Consider the following 18,871-nt stretch of genomic DNA (forward strand, 5'->3'; position numbering starts at 1 on the left):
GTTGGGGTTTCAAGGGCTCTGCTACTCAGGAAAGTGGAGGGGGAGCCCTCAGGATCAGGGAGCCGTGGGGTAAAGGAAGTGGGAGCGGGGACTCAGATCCTTTCGCTGGTTCATTTCACCGGGGTGTATAGAAGCCAGGAAAGTTCCCCACAAGAGCGGGACCATTCCCCCGCTTACATTTGCCAAATCCTTTCCCTTCTAGAAAGCTCAGTTTCCCCACATGAGCAGGGAGACATGGGGCTCAGGACAAAGTAGGAAGAGGTGTGGGGAAGGGGCAGGCAGAGCTGCTCCTGCATGTGAGCCAGTGGAGATCCAGCATTAGCCTCTCACACCCAGAGCTTCCCTCACCCCATGTCAGACACTTACCTGTGCAGCTGAAGGGGGCGCCAGGCTGGCTGGGCGGGAGGTAGCCTGCCCGGCAAGTGCAGGTGTAACTGCCCGGTGTGTTGGTGCAGATGGAGTCGGGGCTGCAGGGCGATGGGTCTCGGGCACATTCATCAATATCTGGAGGGGGAAGTATCCAGATTGGCCATGTGTGACGCTAGGACACCAGTGTTCTACGGCCCCGGGCTCCTCACGCTGACCCAAACCCCATTGGATCCAGTGAGAATCTGTCCATCAGCTCCACGGGCCTTTTGCATCGGTCACTCTGCCCTGTGCCTGCGCTGCTCCCCAGAACTGGATGCAAAGCCGGGCTTGCAGGGGCAGCAGTGGCCCCCTGGGATGTGGGTGCAGGTGGCATCCTCAAGGCACATCACTGAATTCAGATGGGCCCAGCTCTGCACAACAGAGCCTTCTCTCTGCGGAAGGAAGGGGCGGGGCAGATAAGCTCAGCAGCTGGCATCAGAGGGAGCACCATGACAGGAATATGGCTCCCTGCAAGTTTCCGCCCAGAGGCAGCAGTGCTAATGGCCCAGAAAGTGGCACCCCAGACGCCTGGGTTCCCTTCTCAGCTCTGTGAGGGGAGAGGGAGGGTTGGGAGCTGGAGCAGGGAGACGGGGGAGGGCGAGTCTGGACTCCTCGGTTCGATTGCTGGCGGAGGGGTGGGAAGATGGTGCCCTGGTCGTAGCAGGATGGTGCACAAGCTGGACTGCTGGGTTCATGGGCAGCAGGTGTAAGGGGCAAGGGAAAGTATTTCTTCTCAGGGTCATAGTGCCCACCCACTCTTTTCTTCCTATCACTGTGCCCACCCTTCCTGCCGGCTCCCACAGCTCTCTGGGGCCTGGTGACTCTTCCATCTAGGAACTAAAAAAGGAAAATCCCTTCCAGCTTCCATACCGCTTAGCAGAACGTTTCTCTCTCTCTATGTTAAAGAAAGGTTTTCCTGCGGGATGACAGATTGACGTCATCCCATCCCTCTGGGTCCCACTGGCCTTCTCCCTCTCTCCCCATCTTCCCTCTCCCAGCTCCAGCTCAACCTCACTGCGTCCCCTCCACACCAGGAATTGCTATTTCAAACCAAGCCAAGATGGGCAGCCCTGGGCTCTACAGGCGGAGCTGGGGAGGGGAACAGTGTAGGAGGGACCACACCAGAGAGAGGTCGGGACAGTCCCTCCACGCCAAGCTGCTGCTTTCCCCACTACAGGAGGCTGCAGTACCTGAAATGCCATGTGCACACGGCAACACCTGCGCCTCTATGTGCCCCACACGGGGCGGGCAGGCACACATGCACCCGTGTTAGACCCAGGTCTGGTGTGTACTGTTGCTTGCAGAAGGGGGTAAAGGAGGGGTTGGGGGAAGAGAAAGGGCCCAGGCTGGCAGGGGGGACGGGGAGGGAGAAGGAACCATGGCTCGTGGGTTGGGGGGCGAGAAAGGAGAAGGAATACGGGCTGGCAGAGGATCTGGGGATCCAAGACTTCTGAGATCTGTCCCCAGCTCTGCCACAGACTCCCCACGTGACCTTTGCCAAATCCTTTCCCTTCTAGAAGGCTCGGTTTCCTGACATGAGCAGGGAGACAATCTAGTTGTCTCTCCCCAGATCCATGGCAAAGTGTGGGCGGGGTGTGGATACAGGGGCCGTGCGGTTCAGTGAGCAGAGGGCTGGAGGAAGCGAGCTGCTTGGCAGCGGATCCTCTAACTAGTCAGGCTGGGTGGGAAGGACCCTCATGAAATCGCTGCAGCCGTAGCGCCTGGGGCTCAGGAAAAAGTATGAAGAGGTGGGAGGGAGGGGCAGGCAGAGCTGCTCCTGCATGGGAGCCAGTGGGGATCCAGCATTAGCCTTGTGGAAACCATTAATATAGGAGCCGTTCTCTATAACAAAAGCCATTTCAGTTTCTTGTGTCTGAATGTATACTAGAGGGAGTGAACCGAGTGGGGAGAGGCCAGAAGGATGCGCTGTTGGAATGTGTTAATGAACTATTTTAAGCTGAAGACCTTACTCCCTAAAACCTGTTTCTTTCTTTGCTGATAATAATTCCTCTTTGAAGTTCCCTTTGATTTCTTGCCCTGACGTCAGCCTTGTTTGGTTAAGGGTATAAAATACTAGGATTGTTTGTTTTGAACAGTCTTACGGGGCCCGGTTCTGCTGCGGTCACGTTTGGCTCACTTTGTCTTATTGATTAATAAAAGTGTTTATTAGCCGCCAAACCATAGAGAATTTTTTGCTTCAACAGCCTCTTACACCCAGAGCTTCCCTGGATCCTATGCAGACACTTACCTGTACAGCTGAAGGGGGCGCCAGACTTCCTGGGTGGGAGGTAGCCTGCCTGGCACGTGCAGGTGTAACTGCCCAGCGTGTTGCTGCAGATGGAGTTGGAGCCGCAGGGCGATGGGTTTCGGGAACATTCGTCAATATCTAGGTGAGAGAATATAGGTTGACATCAGTGTCCTACTGCCCCAGACAACTCACACTGACCCACGTCTGGTGTGTACTGTTGCTTGGAGATGAGGGTGAGGGAGCGGTTAGGGGGAGAGAAAGAGCCCAGGCTGGCAGAGGGGAGGGCGAGAGAGAAGGAACCATGGCTCGTGGGAGGCAGGGAAAGGGAGAAGGAATACGGGCTGCCAGGGAGACTGGGGAGCCAAGACTTCCGAGTTCTGTCTCCAGCTCTGCCACAGACTCCCCACGTGACCTTTGCCAAATCCTTTCCCTTCTAGAAGGCTAGAAGGGATATATATTTGCATATGAGAGGGATGCTATAAAAGTGAGGTGTCTTGCAGAGGACCCCGGGTTTCGTCTTGTTACCATCGGAGCATCGATCTGGATCAGCAGAAGCCCGGCTCCACCCCTCCCCCATCTAACTCACCTGGCCAGTGCAGTTAAGGGGAGCAACTCGTTGGTAACAACAGCAAGACGGAGTGTGCTTGTGTGTGTCTGTGTATGTTTGAGTGCATGAGTGACATATATATATATATATATCATATGCATATGATAACTCTTGATTATTCTATGTGTGATCAATAAATGTGGCATGTTGCCTTATCCCCCTGAAAAAGATCCCGAGTACTTCTTTTAAGTACAACAACCCCACGCAGACACTTACCTGTGCAGCTGAAGGGGGCGCCAGGCTGGCTGGGCGGGAGGTAGCCTGTCCGGCACCTGCAGGTGTAACTGCCTGGGGTGTTGGTGCAGATGGTGTCGGGGCCGCAGGGCGATGGGTCTCGGGCACATTCATCAATATCTGGAGAAGGAAGAATCCAGGTTGGCCATGTGTGATGCTAGGACACCAGTGTTCTACTGCACCGGGCTCCTCACGCTGACCCAAACCCCATTGCAGCCAGTGGGAATCTTTCCATCAGCCCCAGAGGCCTTTTGCATTAGCCACTCTCCCCTGTGCCTGATCTGACTCTCACCATTGTGCTGCGCTGCTGGGTCAGTGACGTGCTGCTCCCCAGAACTGGATGCAAAGCCGGGCTTGCAGGGGCAGCACTGGCACCCTGGAATGTGGGTGAGGTGGTGTCCTCAAAACACTCGGCTGAATGCAGATTTGCCCAGCTCTGCACAACAGAGCCTTCTCTTAATGGGAGGATGGGGAGAAGGTAGCACAAGCAGCTGGTATTGGGGGGAGGGGCGGCACTGTGCCAGGGATATGGCTTCCAGCAGGTTTGCAACATGCTGTCCATCCCCAAGGGGCAGCCGTGCCAGTGGCCTAGGAAGCGGGTGCTAGGACACCTGGGATCTCGCGCTGAAAGCAGGGGACTGCCAAGTCAGGACTCCCGGCTTCTGTCCCCAGCTCTGCCACAAACTCCCCATATGACTTTGGCCAAGTCCTTTGCCTTCCAGAAGACTCAGTTTCCCCAGATACGCAGGGAGACAATCCCGTTTTCCAGATTTGGTTTCCTATTATTGTAGGGCCACACCCTGAGGGGCGGGGCCCCGCCAGCTCCCCCTGCAACCAATGGGAGTGGAGGCTACTCAGCACATGGCAGACTCTGCTCTCCATTCACACAGCACCGCAGGAGGCTGCAGCACTGCCTTGCCCCAGCCTGGGGCCCTGTCTGCCCTGCAGCTAACCTGCGATTCCCCGCCCAGGCGGACACACGCTCACCGGCTCTGCCTGGCCTACAAAGCCGTTCAGCTTCCGTACAGCTCAGGCTCTGTCCAGTGCACACCTGGGATCAGGGACAGGGCGGCTCTAGGGCACTGGCCCATCCACTGCCTGCCCGCTGTGTACGCTCTGCCCTGCTTGGAGGGCTGAACTGGGACTCAGACTCATAGACTTTAAGGTCAGAAGGGACCATTTTAATCATCTAGTCTGACCCCTTGCACAATGCAGGCCACAGAATCTCACCCACCCACTGCTGGAATATTCCATTCACCTATATCTCAGATATTGAAGTCCTTGAAATGATGGTTCAAAGACCCCGAGATGCAGAGAATCCTCCCTCTAGTGACCCGTGCCCCATGCTACAGAGGAAGGTGAAAAACCTCCAGTGTCTCTGCCAATTTCCCTCCCTGAAGACTCGCACCCTCCTGCTGAAAGAGCTCAGGCTGGCAGTGGGGACGGGGAGGGAGAAGGAACCATGGCTCACGGGCTGGGGGGGCGTAAAGGAGAAGGAATACGGGCTGGCAGTGGGACTGGGGAGCCAAGATTTATGAGATCTGTCCCCAGCTCTGCCACAGACTCCCCACGTGACCTTTGCCAAATCCTTTCCCTTCTAGAAGGCTCAGTTTCCCCACATGAGCAGGGAGACATGGGGCTCAGGACAAAGTAGGAAGAGGTGTGGGGGAGGGGCAGGCAGAGCTGCTCCTGCATGGGAGCCACTGGAGATCCAGCATTAGCCTCTCACACCCAGAGCTTCCCTCACCCCACGTCAGACACTTACCTGTGCAGCTCAAGGGGGCGCCAGGCTGGCTGAGTGGGAGGTAGCCCGACCGGCAGCTGCAGGTGTAACTGCCCGGGGTGTTGGTGCAGATGGAGTCGGGGCCGCAGGGCGATGGGTCTCGGGAACATTCGTCAATATCTGAAGGGGGAAGTAACCAGATGGGCCATGTGTTCTACTGTAACCAGATGGACACCAGTGTTCTACTGCCCCGGGGCCGTGCGGTTCATCGAGCAGAGGGAAGGGGGAAGCGAGCTGCTTTGCAGCGGATCCTCTAACTCGTCAGGCTGGGTGGGAAGGACCCGCATGAAATCGCTGCAGCCGTAGCACCTGGGGCTCAGGACAAAGTATGAAGAGGTGGGGCGGAGGGGCAGGCTCCTGCATGGGAGCCAGTGGGGATCCAGCATTAGCCTTGTGGAAACCATTTCATATTTAGCTAGAAGCCGTTCTGTATAACAAAAGCCATTTCAGTTTCTTGTGTCTGCACGTATACTAGAGGGAGTGAACTGGCCTTCACCGAGTGGGGACAGGCCAGAAGGATGCGCTGTTGGAATGTGTTAATGAACTATTTTAAGCTGAAGACCTTACTCCCTAAAACCTGTTTCTTTCTTTGCTGATAATAATTCCTCTTTGAAGTTCCCTTTGATTTCTTGCCCTGACGTCAGACTTGTTTGGTTAAGGGTATAAAATACTAGGATTGATTGTGTTGAATAGTCTTACTGGGCCCGGTTCTGCTGCGGTCACGTTTGGCTCACTTTGTCTTATTGATTCATAAAAGTGTTTATTTGCCGCCAAACCAGAAAGAAGTTTTTGCTTCAACAATTTGGAGGTTCCACCGAGATCCAAACGCGCCACTTGCCCAGACGGAGGTACTGACGCTCCACTTCCAAACCTCTCAGTGTGCACAATCAAAGGTAAGGGGGATACCTGTTGAGAAATCTCCTGGAGAGGGCTTGGGATTGGAGTGCCGGCCGGCCGTCGGGGTAAGGAGAGCTATGGATTTCATTTTTTGTGGAGTGGCTAACATTTTGTCTGTCTGAGTCTGTCTGTCTGTAGGCCTGTCTTATGTGTCCCAGTTTCAAAAGAGCACACCAGTGTCTCCAGTGAGGCAGCCATGCGCTGGACCCTCTGTGTTCGGACGCTAAAAGCTGGTGGGTGCCATTACTCTCTTTCGGCAAATGGAACTGTGGGAAAGCTTTGTTGTCTCTCTCTGTCACTTACGGAAGTGATAATAACCTTTAAGGCTAACCCCAGGCCATAGTACTTCCCCATTCCGCCAGGCTGTCTCCAGGCGCTGGGACGAGGTGTCCTGCTGGGCTGGGGCGGGTGCCAGAAACCCCTGCGAGCCAAGTGGACTCTGGGTCCAGTGCCTCGCAACCAAAAAGGGGGGAGGATCAGTGTGAACGGGAAAATTCCAGTTTGGTGTCTGACAGAGTCTTTCAAAGCACACGCAGAAAATGGGGGTAGGTCAGTCTACAGGAATTCCAGTGCCCTGGTATAGGATCCTGATATTAAGTGCCGGGTGTTTTAGGGCAGCGCCACTTAATAGAAACCCATGGGAAAACTGTAGGAAAAAATTTTTTTTAAAAAAAGGGAAAAAAAATTGTGTGGAAAATGAGTATAAATGTAATGAGTGAAGTATGAATGCTGCTGCATAGGTCTGAGACTTGAGCTGATCCCAGCTGCACCAGGGCTCTCCCATGAGGGAGTTTTAAACGCAAAAGGGGATGGGGGTCAGCCGAATCTCGAGACTCAGCGGATATGTCTGACACTCTAAACTCAGCAGACCCCTTCTTTGGAGTGTGTAGAGTTAGTTTAGGTGGGGGTAGTGTAAGCATACCCCCACACACTGCCAAAAGGCACCCCTGTGTTCTACATGTACATGCAGAATGGTCCAAGGACCTGTAAGCATTTAACAAATTGGAAAAGAGGAAAAATTAAAGCCCTGAAGGATGAAAGCGAAGCTCAGAAAAGCAAAAATCCATCTTGCAGTGAGAAATGTAACTTACAAACAGCTGCAGCGCCTCTGTACAACAAAAAAAAAGCTCAAGAAGTGAGAGAAAAGAATTTCTCAGTTGGCGCGTCTGTATCAACTGTGCCACTTCTCCCAAGCTTAGGCGGGAATTCAAAACTGCTTTAAAAATGACTCCCTTTTTTCTTGCAGCCTCTTTGAAGGCAAAGAAACAATTAAGTTTAAACATTTGGCTACAGACACTTTGTTAAATCTATTAAAGGGAAATAAGTAATTCTACTGAAACTTAATTGGTTAACTGCATAAAAGAATAAAATCTATACATTGTAAATTTGTAAAAGCAGCACCCTAAAGGTTAAATTTGCCTTCCAAGGAAACAAGTAATTGTTTTAAGAATCCAAGCTCTAAACTTCACTGTGTCTTTGTTCAAGGCTGAGTTGATAGCACTTTTGGCTTGCTTTCAGATCCAAGGTTGTGTGTGTCCTCAAACTACCCATCTGTTCTGGAGAAGGGGGGCCCACTGTCCCCCGTAAGTAAGCCTGCAACTTTGTACATGATTCTTTTCAGAAAAAGAAAAGCTTTTGCTTCCTGAAACGGTAACTGGCCAACACTTTGTGCTAAGGAAAAGCATTATAGCTTCACACATTAAACCTGATCTGTGGTATAAGAGGGAAATTGAGGCATGTCACCTTTAACTTAATAATTGAACAATGAAGTAATTTACTCAAACCCTCTGAAGCTGGTGTGCAAAATAAAAGCATACCATTGGGTAACAGCAGGCTGAGCAAAAATTAGCAAGAACATCTGTAAAGAAAAGTATTCTAAGATATAATATGCCACCCCAATGGGGATAGAAATGTTTTCTTTGTTTTTCAGATCATCCGAAAGTGCTGATATCAGCTAAAAATTAACTGAAGAAAATAGACTAAAAAAACAAACAAACCATGGTTCTGTGTCATAACATAAGTTTGTGTCATGTGTTCTGTCCAGATTTGTCTTGTGTGTTTTACTTATGATATATGTATTTCAAGCATTGTTGTGTGGACAATATTGTTGTTTTAATGAAAAAATAATTAAAGTAAAGTAAAAGCATGAATTTAAACAAAACAAAAATAATAAGTGGGCCCAATCAATTGGCAATCAATGGGCAACTCTAAAAAATCTAGTGAAAAGATAATAGTGTAGTAATTGTTTAAGCTAGAAAAATGTGAACAATATCTCCACAGGTGAACAAAAAGAAACTGGAACATAACTGTGAATACAATACTGGATTTCTTGTATTCTGAAAAACACAGGACAGACCCTTACCAAAGAGAATCTGGAAGTAATAATGTTAAAATATGATGAGCAAAGAAAGGAACAAGAAATGTACATAAATACTCTAATGGAAATGGAGGCATGAAATGGCTTCAGGATTAGCTTTTAAAAGGCTAAAAAGGGGGAGTTGTGGAAACCATTTCATATTTAGCTAGAAGCCATTCTGTATAACAAAAGCCATTTCAGTTTCTTGTGTCTGCATGTATACTAGAGGGAGTGAACTGGCCTTCACTGAGGTGGGGAGAGGCCAGAAGGATGCGCTGTTGGAAGGTGTTAATGAACTATTTTAAGCTGAAGACCTTACTCCCTAAAACCTGTTTCTTTCTTTGCTGATAATTCCTCTTTGAAGTTCCCTTTGATTTCTTGCCCTGATGTCAGTCTTGTTTGGTTAAGGGTATAAAATACTAGGATTGATTGTGTTGAACAGCCTTACTGGGCCCGGTTCTGCTGCGGTCATGTTTGGCTCACTTTGTCTTACTGATCAATAAAACTGTTTATTAGCTGCCAAACCATAGAGAAGTTTTTGCTTCAACAGCCTCTTACACCCAGAGCTTCCCTGCACCCTATGCAGACACTTACCTGTACAGCTGAAGGGGGCGCCAGACTTCCTGGGTGGGAGGTAGCCTGCCTGGCACGTGCAGGTGTAACTGCCCAGCGTGTTGCTGCAGATTGAGTTGGAGCCGCAGGGCAACGGGTTTCGGGAACATTCATCAATATCTAGGTGAGAGAATATAGGTTGACATCAGTGTCTTACTGCCCCAGACAATTCACACTGGGTTCAATTTCCCAACGAAACTTCATTTTGAAACAAAAAGCCAAAATGGTTCATGTAAACCACGTCACAACGGTCACAAGGCCGGGCCCGAAGTTCCCTGCTTTGACTCCCACCCACAGTGTGTTACATATAAGAAGAGGGCCGCTGTGCCGTCCGCTGGCCACGGAGTTCAGTCTAATGACATCAGTCCAGTCCATGCTCTGACTCTAAGGCAGAGAATGAGGCTCCACCAGAGGATATGAGTCTCCCGGGCCAAAGGGACTGTGGGGTTTCGCGAGCAGAGAGCCGGAGTAGGAGAGCTACATGGCAGCTGATCCCGTAGCTCTTCCTGCAGGGTGGGAAGGAGCCTCAGGTACCATCCCCATGAAATCTCTGCAGCTGTCAGCGCTTTGGAGAGTCTGAATCCCAGGTGGGCTCGCAGAGCCACTCCTTGCCTAGCTCTTCACTGTGGGGTGAGTTGGTCAGCAGGCATTAGCCTTTCATACCCAGAGCCCTACACACGTCCCCCGAATAAGATGCTTACCTGTGCAGCTGAAGGGGATGCCGGACTTGCTGGGTGGGAGGTAGCCTGCCTGGCACGTGCAGGTGTAACTGCCCAGCGTGTTGCTGCAGATGGAGTTGGAGCCGCAGGGCGATGGGTTTCGGGAACATTCGTCAATATCTAGGTGAGAGACTATAGGTTGACAGCAGTGTCCTACTGCCCCAGACAACTCACACTGTCTGGTGTCTACTGTTGCTTGGAGATGAGGGTGAGGGAGCGGTTAGGGGAGAAAAAGAGCCTGGGCTGACAGGGGGAAGGTCGAGGGAGACGGAACCATGGCTCGCGGGAGGCAGGAAAAGGGAGAAGGAATACGGGCTGGCAGGGAGACTGGGGAGCCAAGACTTCTGACTTCTGTCTCCCGCTCTGCCACAGACTACCCACATGACCTTTCCCAAGTCCTTTCCCTTCGAGAAGCCTCCGTTTCCCCACATGAGCAGGGAGACAATCTAGTTCTCTCCCCAGGTCCATGGCAAGGTGGGGGTGTGTGTGGACACAGGGGCCGTGCGGTTCAGTGAGCAGAGGGCTGGAGGAAGTGAGCTGCGTGGCAGCGGATCCTCTAACTAGTCAGACTGGGAGGAAAGGACCCTCAAGAAATCGCTGCAGCCGTAGCACCTGGGGCTCAGGACAAAGTAGGAAAGGATGGGGGGAAGGGGCAGGAAGAGCTGCTCCTGCATGGGAGCCAGTGGAGATCCAGCATTAGCCTCTTAGGGTACGTCTAAACTACATGGCTCCGACGACGGAGCCATGTAGATTTCTTTGTTTGGCAAAGGGAAATGAAGCCGCGATTTAAATAATCACGGCTTCATTTAAATTTACATGGCTGCCGCGCTGAGCCGACAAACAGCTGATCAGCTGTTTGTCGGCTCAGCGCGGCAGCCATATAAATTTAAATGAAGCCGCGATTATTTAAATCGCGGCTTCATTTCCCTTTGCCGATAAGACTAGTCTACATGCCTCCATCGATGGAGCCATGTAGTTTAGACACCCTTTCACCCAGAGCTTCCCCGCACCTCACGCAGACACTTACCTGTGCAGCTGAAGGGGGTGCCAGGCTGGCTGGGCGGGAGGTAGCCTGACCGGCACCTGCAGGTGTAACTGCCCGGGGTGTTGGTGCAGATGGTGTCGGGGCCGCAGGGCGATGGGTCTCGGGAACATTCGTCAATATCTGGAGAGGGAAGAATCCAGGTTGGCCATGTGTGACCCTAGGACACCAGTGTTCTACGGCCCCGGGCTCCTCACGCTGACCCAAACCCCATTGCAGCCAGTGGGAATCTTTCCATCAGCCACAGAGGCCTTTTGCATCAGCCACTCTGCCCTGTGCCTGAACCAGCTCTTACTAGCTCTCCATTGTGGGGTGACCTGCTCAGCGGGCATTAACCTTTCGTACCCGGAGCCCCACACACATCCCCCATATAAGACGCTTACCTGTGCAGCTGAAGCGGGAGCTGGACTTGCTGGGAGGGACGTAGCCTGCCTGGCACGTGCAGGTGTAACTGCCCAGCGTGTTGCTGCAGATGGAGTTGGAGCCGCAGGGCGATGGGTTTCGGGAACATTCATCAATATCTAGGTGAGAGAATATAGGTTGACCACAGTGTCCTGCTGCCCCAGACAACTCACACTGGGTTCAATTTCCCAATGAAACTTCATTTTGAAACAAAAAGCCAAAATGGTTCATGTAAACCACGTCGCGACGGTCACAATGCCAGGCCCGAAGTTCCCGGCTTTGACTCCCACCCACAGCGTGTTACATGTAAGAACAGGGCCGCTGTGCCGACCGCTGGCCACGGAGTTCAGTCTAATGACACCAGTCCAGTCCATGCTCTGACTCTAAGGCAGAGAATGAGGCTCCACCGGAGGATATGAGTCTCCCGGGCCAAAGGGACTGTGGGGTTTCGCGAGCAGAGGGCCGGAGCAGGAGAGCTACATGGCAGCTGATCCTGTAGCTCTTCCTGCAGGGTGGGAAGGAGCCTCAGTTACCATCCCGATGAAATCTCTGCAGCTGTCAGGGCTTTGGAGAGTCTGAATCCCGGGTGGGCCGGCAGAGCCACTCCGTACCTAGCTCTCCATTGTGGGGTGACCTGGTCAGCAGGCATTAGCCTTTCATACCTGGAGCCCCACACACATACCCCGTATAAGACACTTACCTGTGCAGCTGAAGGGGACGCCAGGATGGCTGGGCCGGAGGTAGCCTGCCTGGCACCTGCAGGTGTAACTGCCCAGCATGTTGCTGCAGATGGAGTTGGAGCCGCAGGGCGATGGGTTTCGGGAACATTCGTCAATATCTAGGTGAGAGAATATAGGTTGACAGCAGTGTCCTACTGCCCCAGACAACTCACACTGACCCACGTCTGGTGTCTACTGTTGCTTGGAGATGAGGGTGAGGGAGCGGTTAGGGGAGAGAAAGAGCCTGGGCTGACAGGGGGAAGGCCATAGAATCATAGAATAATAGGACTGGAAGGGACCTCGAGGGGTCATCGAGTTCAGCCCCCCGCCCTCAAGGCAGGATCAAGCTCCGTCTACACCATCCCTGACAGATGTCTATCTAACCTGTTCTTAAATATCTCCAGAGAGGGAGATTCCACCTCCTCCCTTGGCAATTTATTCCAATATTTGACCACCCTGACAGTTAGGAATTTTTTCCTCATGTCCAATCTAAACCTCCCCTGCTGCACTTTAAGCCCATTACTCCTTGTCCTGTCCTCAGAAACCAAGAGGAACACATTTTCTCCTTCCTCCTTGTGACACCCTTTTAGATATTTGAAAACTGCTATCATGTCCCCCCTTAATCTTCTTTTTTCCAAACTAAACAAGCCCAGTTCATGAAGCCTGGCTTCATAGGTCATGTTCTCTAAACCTTTAATCATTCTTGTCGCTCTTCTCTGTACCCTTTCCAATTTCTCCACATCTTTCTTGAAATGTGGTGCCCAGAACTGGACACAGTACTCCAGCTGAGGCCTAACTAGTGCAGAGTAGAGCGGCAGAATGACTTCACGAGTTTTGCTTACAACACACCTGTTGATACAACCTAGAATCATATTTGCTTTTTTTGCAACAGCATCACACTGTTGACTCATATTCAACTTGTGGTCCACTATGACCCCTAGATCCCTTTCCGCCATGCTCCTTCCTAGACAGTCGCTTCCCATCTTGTATGTATGGAACTGATTGTTCCTTCCTAAGTGGAGCACTTTGCATTTCTCTTTATTAAACCTCATCCTGTTTACCTCTGACCATTTCTCTAACTTGCTAAGGTCATTTTGAATTATGTCCCTATCCTCCAAAGAAGTTGCAACCCCATCCAGTTTGGTATCATCTGCAAAGTTAATAAGCGTACTCTCTATCCCAATATCTACATCATTGATGAAGATATTGAACAGTACGGGTCCCAAAACAGACCCTTGCGGAACTCCACTTGTTATCCCTTTCCAGCAGGATTTAGAACCGTTAACAACAACTCTCTGACTACGGTTATCCAGCCAATTATGCACCCACCTTATCGTGGCCCTATCTAAGTTATATTTGCCTAGTTTATCAATAAGAATATCATGCGAGACCATATCAAATGCCTTACTAAAGTCTAGGTATATGACATCCACGGCTTCTCCCTTATCCACAAGGCTCGTTATCTTATCAAAGAAAGTTATCAGATTAGTTTGGCATGACTTGTTCTTCACAAACCCATGCTGGCTATTCCCTATCACTTTATTACCTTCCAAGTGTTTGCATATGATTTCCTTAATTACCTGCTCCATTATCTTCCCTGGGACAGACGTTAAACTGACCGGTCTGTAGTTTCCTGGGTTGTTCTTATTCCCCTTTTTATAGATGGGCACAATATTTGCCCTTTTCCAGTCTTCTGGAATCTCCCCTGTCTGCCATGATTTTTCAAAGATCATAGCTAAAGGCTCAGATACCTCCTCTATCAGCTCCTTGAGTATCCTGGGATGCATTTCATCAGGACCTGGTGACTTGCTGACATCTAACTTTCCTAAGTGATTTTTAACTTGTTCTTTGTGTATCCTTAGGTCGAGGGAGAAGGAACCATGGCTCGTGGGACGCGGGAAAAGGGAGAAGGAATACGGGCTGGCAGGGAGACTGGGGAGCCAATACTTCTGACTTCTGTCCCCCGCTCTGCCACAGACTCCCCACATGACCTTTCCCAAATCCTTTCCCTTCGAGAAGGCTCAGTTTCCCCAGATGAGCAGGGAGACAATCTAGTTCTCTCCCCAGGTCTATGGCAAGGTGGGGGTGTGCGTGGACACAGGGGCCATGCGGTTCATCGAGAAGAGGGCTGGAGGAAGTGAGCTGCATGGCAGCAGATCCTCTAACTAGTCAGGCTGGGTAAGAAGGACCCTCAAGAACTCGCTGCAGCCGTAGCACCTGGGGCTCAGGACAAAGTAGGAAAGGATGGGGGGGAGGGGCAGGGAGAGCTGCTCCTGCATGGGAGCCAGTGGAGATCCAGCATTAGCCTCTGACACCCAGAGCTTCCCCGCACCTGACGCAGACACTTACCTGTGCAGCTGAAGGGGATGTCAGGCTGGCTGGGCGGGAGGTAGCCCGACCGGCAGCTGCAGGTGTAACTGCCCGGTGTGTTGGTGCAGATGGAGTAGGGGCCGCAGGGCGATGGGTCTCGGGAACATTCGTCAATATCTGGAGAGGGAAGAATCCAGATTGGTCATGTGTGACCCTAGGACACCAGTGTTCTACTGCACCGGGCTCCTCACGCTGACCCAAACCCCATTGCAGCCAGTGGGAATCTTTCCATCAGCCCCAGAGGCCTTTTGCATCAGTCACTCTGTCCTGTGCCTGAACCAGCTCTTACTAGCTCTCCATTGTGGTGTGACCTGCTCAGCAGGCATTAGCCTTTCGTACCCGGAGCCCCACACACATCCCCCGTATAAGACGCTTACCTGTGCAGCTGAAGCGGGAGCTGGACTTGCTGGGAGGGACGTAGCCTGCCTGGCACGTGCAGGTGTAACTGCCCGGTGTGTTGCTGCAGATGGAGTTGGAGCCGCAGGGCGATGGGTTTCGGGAACATTCATCAATATCTAGGTGAGAGAATATAGGTTGACATCAGTGTCCTACTGCCCCAGACAACTCACACTGACCCACGTCTGGTGTGTACTGTTGCTTGATGAGGGTGAGGGAGCGGTTAGGGGGAGAGAAAGAGCCCGGGCTGGCAGGGGGGAGGGTGAGAGAGAAGGAACCATGGCTCGTGGGAGGCGGGAAAAGGGAGAAGGAATACGGGCTGGCAGGGAGACTGAGGAGCCAAGACTTCCGAATTCTGTCCCCAGCTCTGCCACAGATTCCCCACATGACCTTTGCCAAATCCTTTCCCTTCTAGAAGGCTCAGTTTCCCCACATGAGCAGGGAGACAATCTTGTTGTCTCTCCCCAGATCCATGGCAAGGTGGGGGTGTGCGTGGACACAGGGGCTGTGCGGTTCAGCGGGCAGAGGGCTGGAGGAAATGAGCTGCGTGGCAGCGGATCCTCTAACTAGTCAGGCTGGGTGGGAAAGGGCCCTTTAGAAATCGCTGCAGCCGTAGCACCTGGGGCTCAGAACAAAATAGGAAGGTGTGGTGGGGAGGGGCAGGCAGAGCTGCTCCTGCATGGGAGCCAGTGGAGAGCCAGCATTAGCCTCTTAGGGTACGTCTAAACTACATGGCTCCGACGACGGAGCCATGTAGATTTCTTTGTTTGGCAAAGGGAAATGAAGCCGCGATTTAAATAATCGCGGCTTCATTTAAATTTACATGGCTGCCGCGCTGAGCCGACAAATAGCTGATCAGCTGTTTGTCGGCTCAGTGCGGCAGCCATGTAAATTTAAATGAAGCGGCGATTATTTAAATCGCGGCTTCATTTCCCTTTGCCGATAAGACTAATCTACATGGCTCCGTCGACGGAGCCATTTAGTTTAGACACCCTTTCACCCAGAGCTTCCCCGCACCCTACGCAGATACTTACCTGTGCAGCTCAAGGGGGCGCCAGGCTGGCTGGGCGGGAGGTAGCCTGTTCGGCACCTGCAGGTGTAACTGCCCGGTGTGTTGGTGCAGATGGAGTCGGGGCCGCAGGGCGATGGGTCTCGGGAACATTCGTCAATATCTGGAGAGGGAAGAATCCAGGTTGGCCATGTGTGACCCTAGGACACCAGTGTTCTACTGTCCGGGCTCCTCACGCTGACCCAAACCCCATTGCAGCCAGTGGGAATCTTTCCATCAGCCCCAGAGGCCTTTTGCATCAGCCACTCTGCCCTGTGCCTGACCCGGCTCTTACTAGCTCTCCATTGTGGGGTGACCTGGTCAGCGGGCATTAGCCTTTCGTACCCGGAGCCCCACACACATCCCTCATATAAGACGCTTACCTGTGCAGCTGAAGCGGGAGCTGGACTTGCTGGGAGGGACGTAGCCTGCCCGACACCTGCAGGTGTAACTGCCCAGCGTGTTGCTGCAGATGGAGTTGGAGCCGCAGGGCGATGGGTTTCGGGAACATTCATCAATATCTAGGTGAGAGAATATAGGTTGACCACAGTGTCCTACTGCCCCAGACAACTCACACTGACCCATACCCCATCTTTCCTTCAGCCCCAGGAGCCTTCTGCATTCGTCACTCCACCCTGTATCTGAACTGGCTCTCACCATTGCACTGCACTGCTGGGTCAGTGACGTTCTGTTCACCAGAACAGGATGCAAATGTGGGCTTGCAGGGGCCGCAGTGGCCTCCTGGGGTGCTGGTACAAGTGGCGACCTCATAGGCACACCACTGAATGCAGAGGGGCCCAGCTCTGCACCACAGAGCAGGGAGAGAGAAGGCAGCACTATCAGCTGGCATCGGAGGGGGCCACCATGACAGGAATATGGCTTCCAGCAGGTTTGCAATATACTGCTCACCTCCCAGAGAGAGCAGTGCTAGTGGCCTGGGAAGTGGGTGACAGGACACCTGGGATCTAGAGATGAAAACAGGGGACTGGGGAGTCAGGACTCCTGGGTTCTGACCCCAGCTCTGCCACCGACTCCCCATGTGACCTTTGCCAAGTCCTTTCCTGTCCAGAGGCCTCAGTTTCCCAGATGTGCAGAGAGGCAATGTCTTTTTCCAGATCTGATTTCTTATTATTGTAGGGCGATACCCTGGAGGCGGAGCTCCCCCTGCAACCAATGGGATTGTAGGCTGTTCACCTGTCCCTCAGCATACCTCATGTACTGTCTCCATTCACACCGCACCACGGTGGGCTGCAGTGCTGCCTTATCCTGTGAGCACTGCAGCTGCAATCTGCCCCGCCCCGCTCTGCAGCTCCTCCCCAGTGCACAACAGGGATCTGAGACAGAGCAGCACAAGGGCCTAGGACACTAGCTGATCCACTGTTTGGCCCCGTGACTGCTCAGCCCTACTCGGGAGGGTGTGTCTACTGGAGGTGGGATGCACACTTCCCACCTCCCTGCAGATGTCTCCCTATCACATCACACAATAATAATAGAGATGTAGCCGTGTTAGTCTAGTCTAGCTGAAACAAAAAAATTTGATCTGAGGAAGTGGGTCTGGCCAACGAAAGCTCATCACCTAATAAACCATTTTGTTAGTCTTTAAAGTGCTACATAGTCCTGTTTATCACACACTCAGGCACCTTCGATGGGCTGGACATAGGAGCCTGGTCCACACACAGAGGTTTTTTGTCTGATGTTGCCTCCTAGTAACACACTCAGCCCATAATTTCAGACAGCACGGACAGTGTGACAGAGGGCTGAGTGTCTTGGATCATTTTCAGTGGCCAGGGAAGAGCTGAGCAAATCCCGGATGTTTTTAGCGCAGAGACCAAACCAGGATAATAATAGCCAGGGGGAAATTGTCCCTGGGGCAAACCAAGGTGGATTTTTCAGGGCTTTTCTCATGGAAACAAACACACCAAAGGGTCCATCTGGGATTGAACCTTCCGCCCAACGTGAGGTTTCGGTTTCCCATTTCCTCTTGATCGTGGCTGGTTTCAGTTGGGGTCATTGGCCTTTTTCCATCAAATGCAAACTCAGCTAAATTTCCCAACAAAACCTCATTTTGATACAAAAAGCCAAATTGGTTCATAAACCATGTCACAAGACCAGGCCCGAAGTTCCCAGGTTCAATTCCCTCCCACTGGGTGTTACATGTAAGAACAGGGACACTGTGCCAACTGCTGGCTATAGAGTTCAGAGTCTAATGACACCAGTCAGTGCATGCTCTGACTCTAAGGCAGAGAACAAGGCTCCACCGAGGATCAGTGTCCCTGGCCAAAGGAACTGTGGGGTTTCGCAAGCAGAGGGTGGAAGGAAGAGAGCTACGTGGCAGCTGATCCTGTAGCTCTTCCTGCGGGGTGGGAAGGAGCCCTTGGTACCATCCCGATGAATTCTCTGCAGCTGTCGGGGCTTTGAAGAGTCAGAATCCAGGTGGGCTGGCATAGGCACTCAGAACCTAGCTCTCGATTGTGGGGTGATTTGGTCAGCAGGCATTAGCCTTTCATACCCGGAGCCCCACACACATCCCCTGTATCAGACACTTACCTGTGCAGCTGAAGCGGACACCAGACTTTCTGGGTGGGAGGTAGCCTGCCTGGCACGTGCAGGTGTAACTGCCCAGCGTGTTTCTGCAGATGGAGTTGGAGCCGCAGGGAGATGGGTTGCGGGAACATTCATCAATATCTAGGTGACAAAATCCAGGTTGGCCATGTGTGACCTGAGCACACCAGTGTCCTACTGCCCCAGGCTCCTCACACTGACCCAAACTCCACTGGATCCAGTGGGAATCTTTCCATCAGCACCAGGGGCCTTTTGCGTCCCTCACTCTGCCTTGTGCATGAACCGGCTCTCACCATTGTGCTGCGCTGCTGGGTCAGTGACGCGCTGCTCCCCAGAACTGGATGCAAAGCCGGGCTTGCAGGGGCAGCAATGACCCCCTGGGATGTGGGTGCAGGTGGCATCCTCACATCACTCATCTGAATGCAGATGGGCCCAGCTCTGCACAACAGAGCCTTCTCTCGGCGGGAG

The 18,871-nt window shown here is 52.3% G+C and overlaps 1 protein-coding gene across 4 annotated transcripts in view; it reads right to left on the reverse strand.

The window, feature by feature from the left end:
* The window catches only part of LOC102463292 (uncharacterized), a 176,121-nt gene that overhangs the window by 38,429 nt on the left and 118,821 nt on the right, over positions 1-18,871 (reverse strand). For all 4 annotated transcript variants that reach the window (XM_075902266.1, XM_075902264.1, XM_075902265.1 and 1 more), the window contains 14 exons: positions 18,389-18,526; positions 16,225-16,362; positions 15,828-15,965; positions 14,775-14,912; positions 14,377-14,514; positions 12,009-12,146; positions 11,290-11,427; positions 10,892-11,029; positions 9,847-9,984; positions 9,128-9,265; positions 5,263-5,400; positions 3,480-3,617; positions 2,657-2,794; positions 367-504 (listed from right to left, as the gene is read on the reverse strand). In XM_075902266.1, coding sequence (XP_075758381.1) covers positions 367-504; positions 2,657-2,794; positions 3,480-3,617; positions 5,263-5,400; positions 9,128-9,265; positions 9,847-9,984; positions 10,892-11,029; positions 11,290-11,427; positions 12,009-12,146; positions 14,377-14,514; positions 14,775-14,912; positions 15,828-15,965; positions 16,225-16,362; positions 18,389-18,526 — 1,932 coding nt within the window. The remainder of the gene's footprint in view (positions 1-366; positions 505-2,656; positions 2,795-3,479; positions 3,618-5,262; positions 5,401-9,127; positions 9,266-9,846; positions 9,985-10,891; positions 11,030-11,289; positions 11,428-12,008; positions 12,147-14,376; positions 14,515-14,774; positions 14,913-15,827; positions 15,966-16,224; positions 16,363-18,388; positions 18,527-18,871) is intronic.

Source organism: Pelodiscus sinensis, chromosome 19, assembly GCF_049634645.1.
Source record: "Pelodiscus sinensis isolate JC-2024 chromosome 19, ASM4963464v1, whole genome shotgun sequence".
In the NCBI taxonomy this organism is placed as follows: Eukaryota; Metazoa; Chordata; order Testudines; family Trionychidae; genus Pelodiscus; species Pelodiscus sinensis.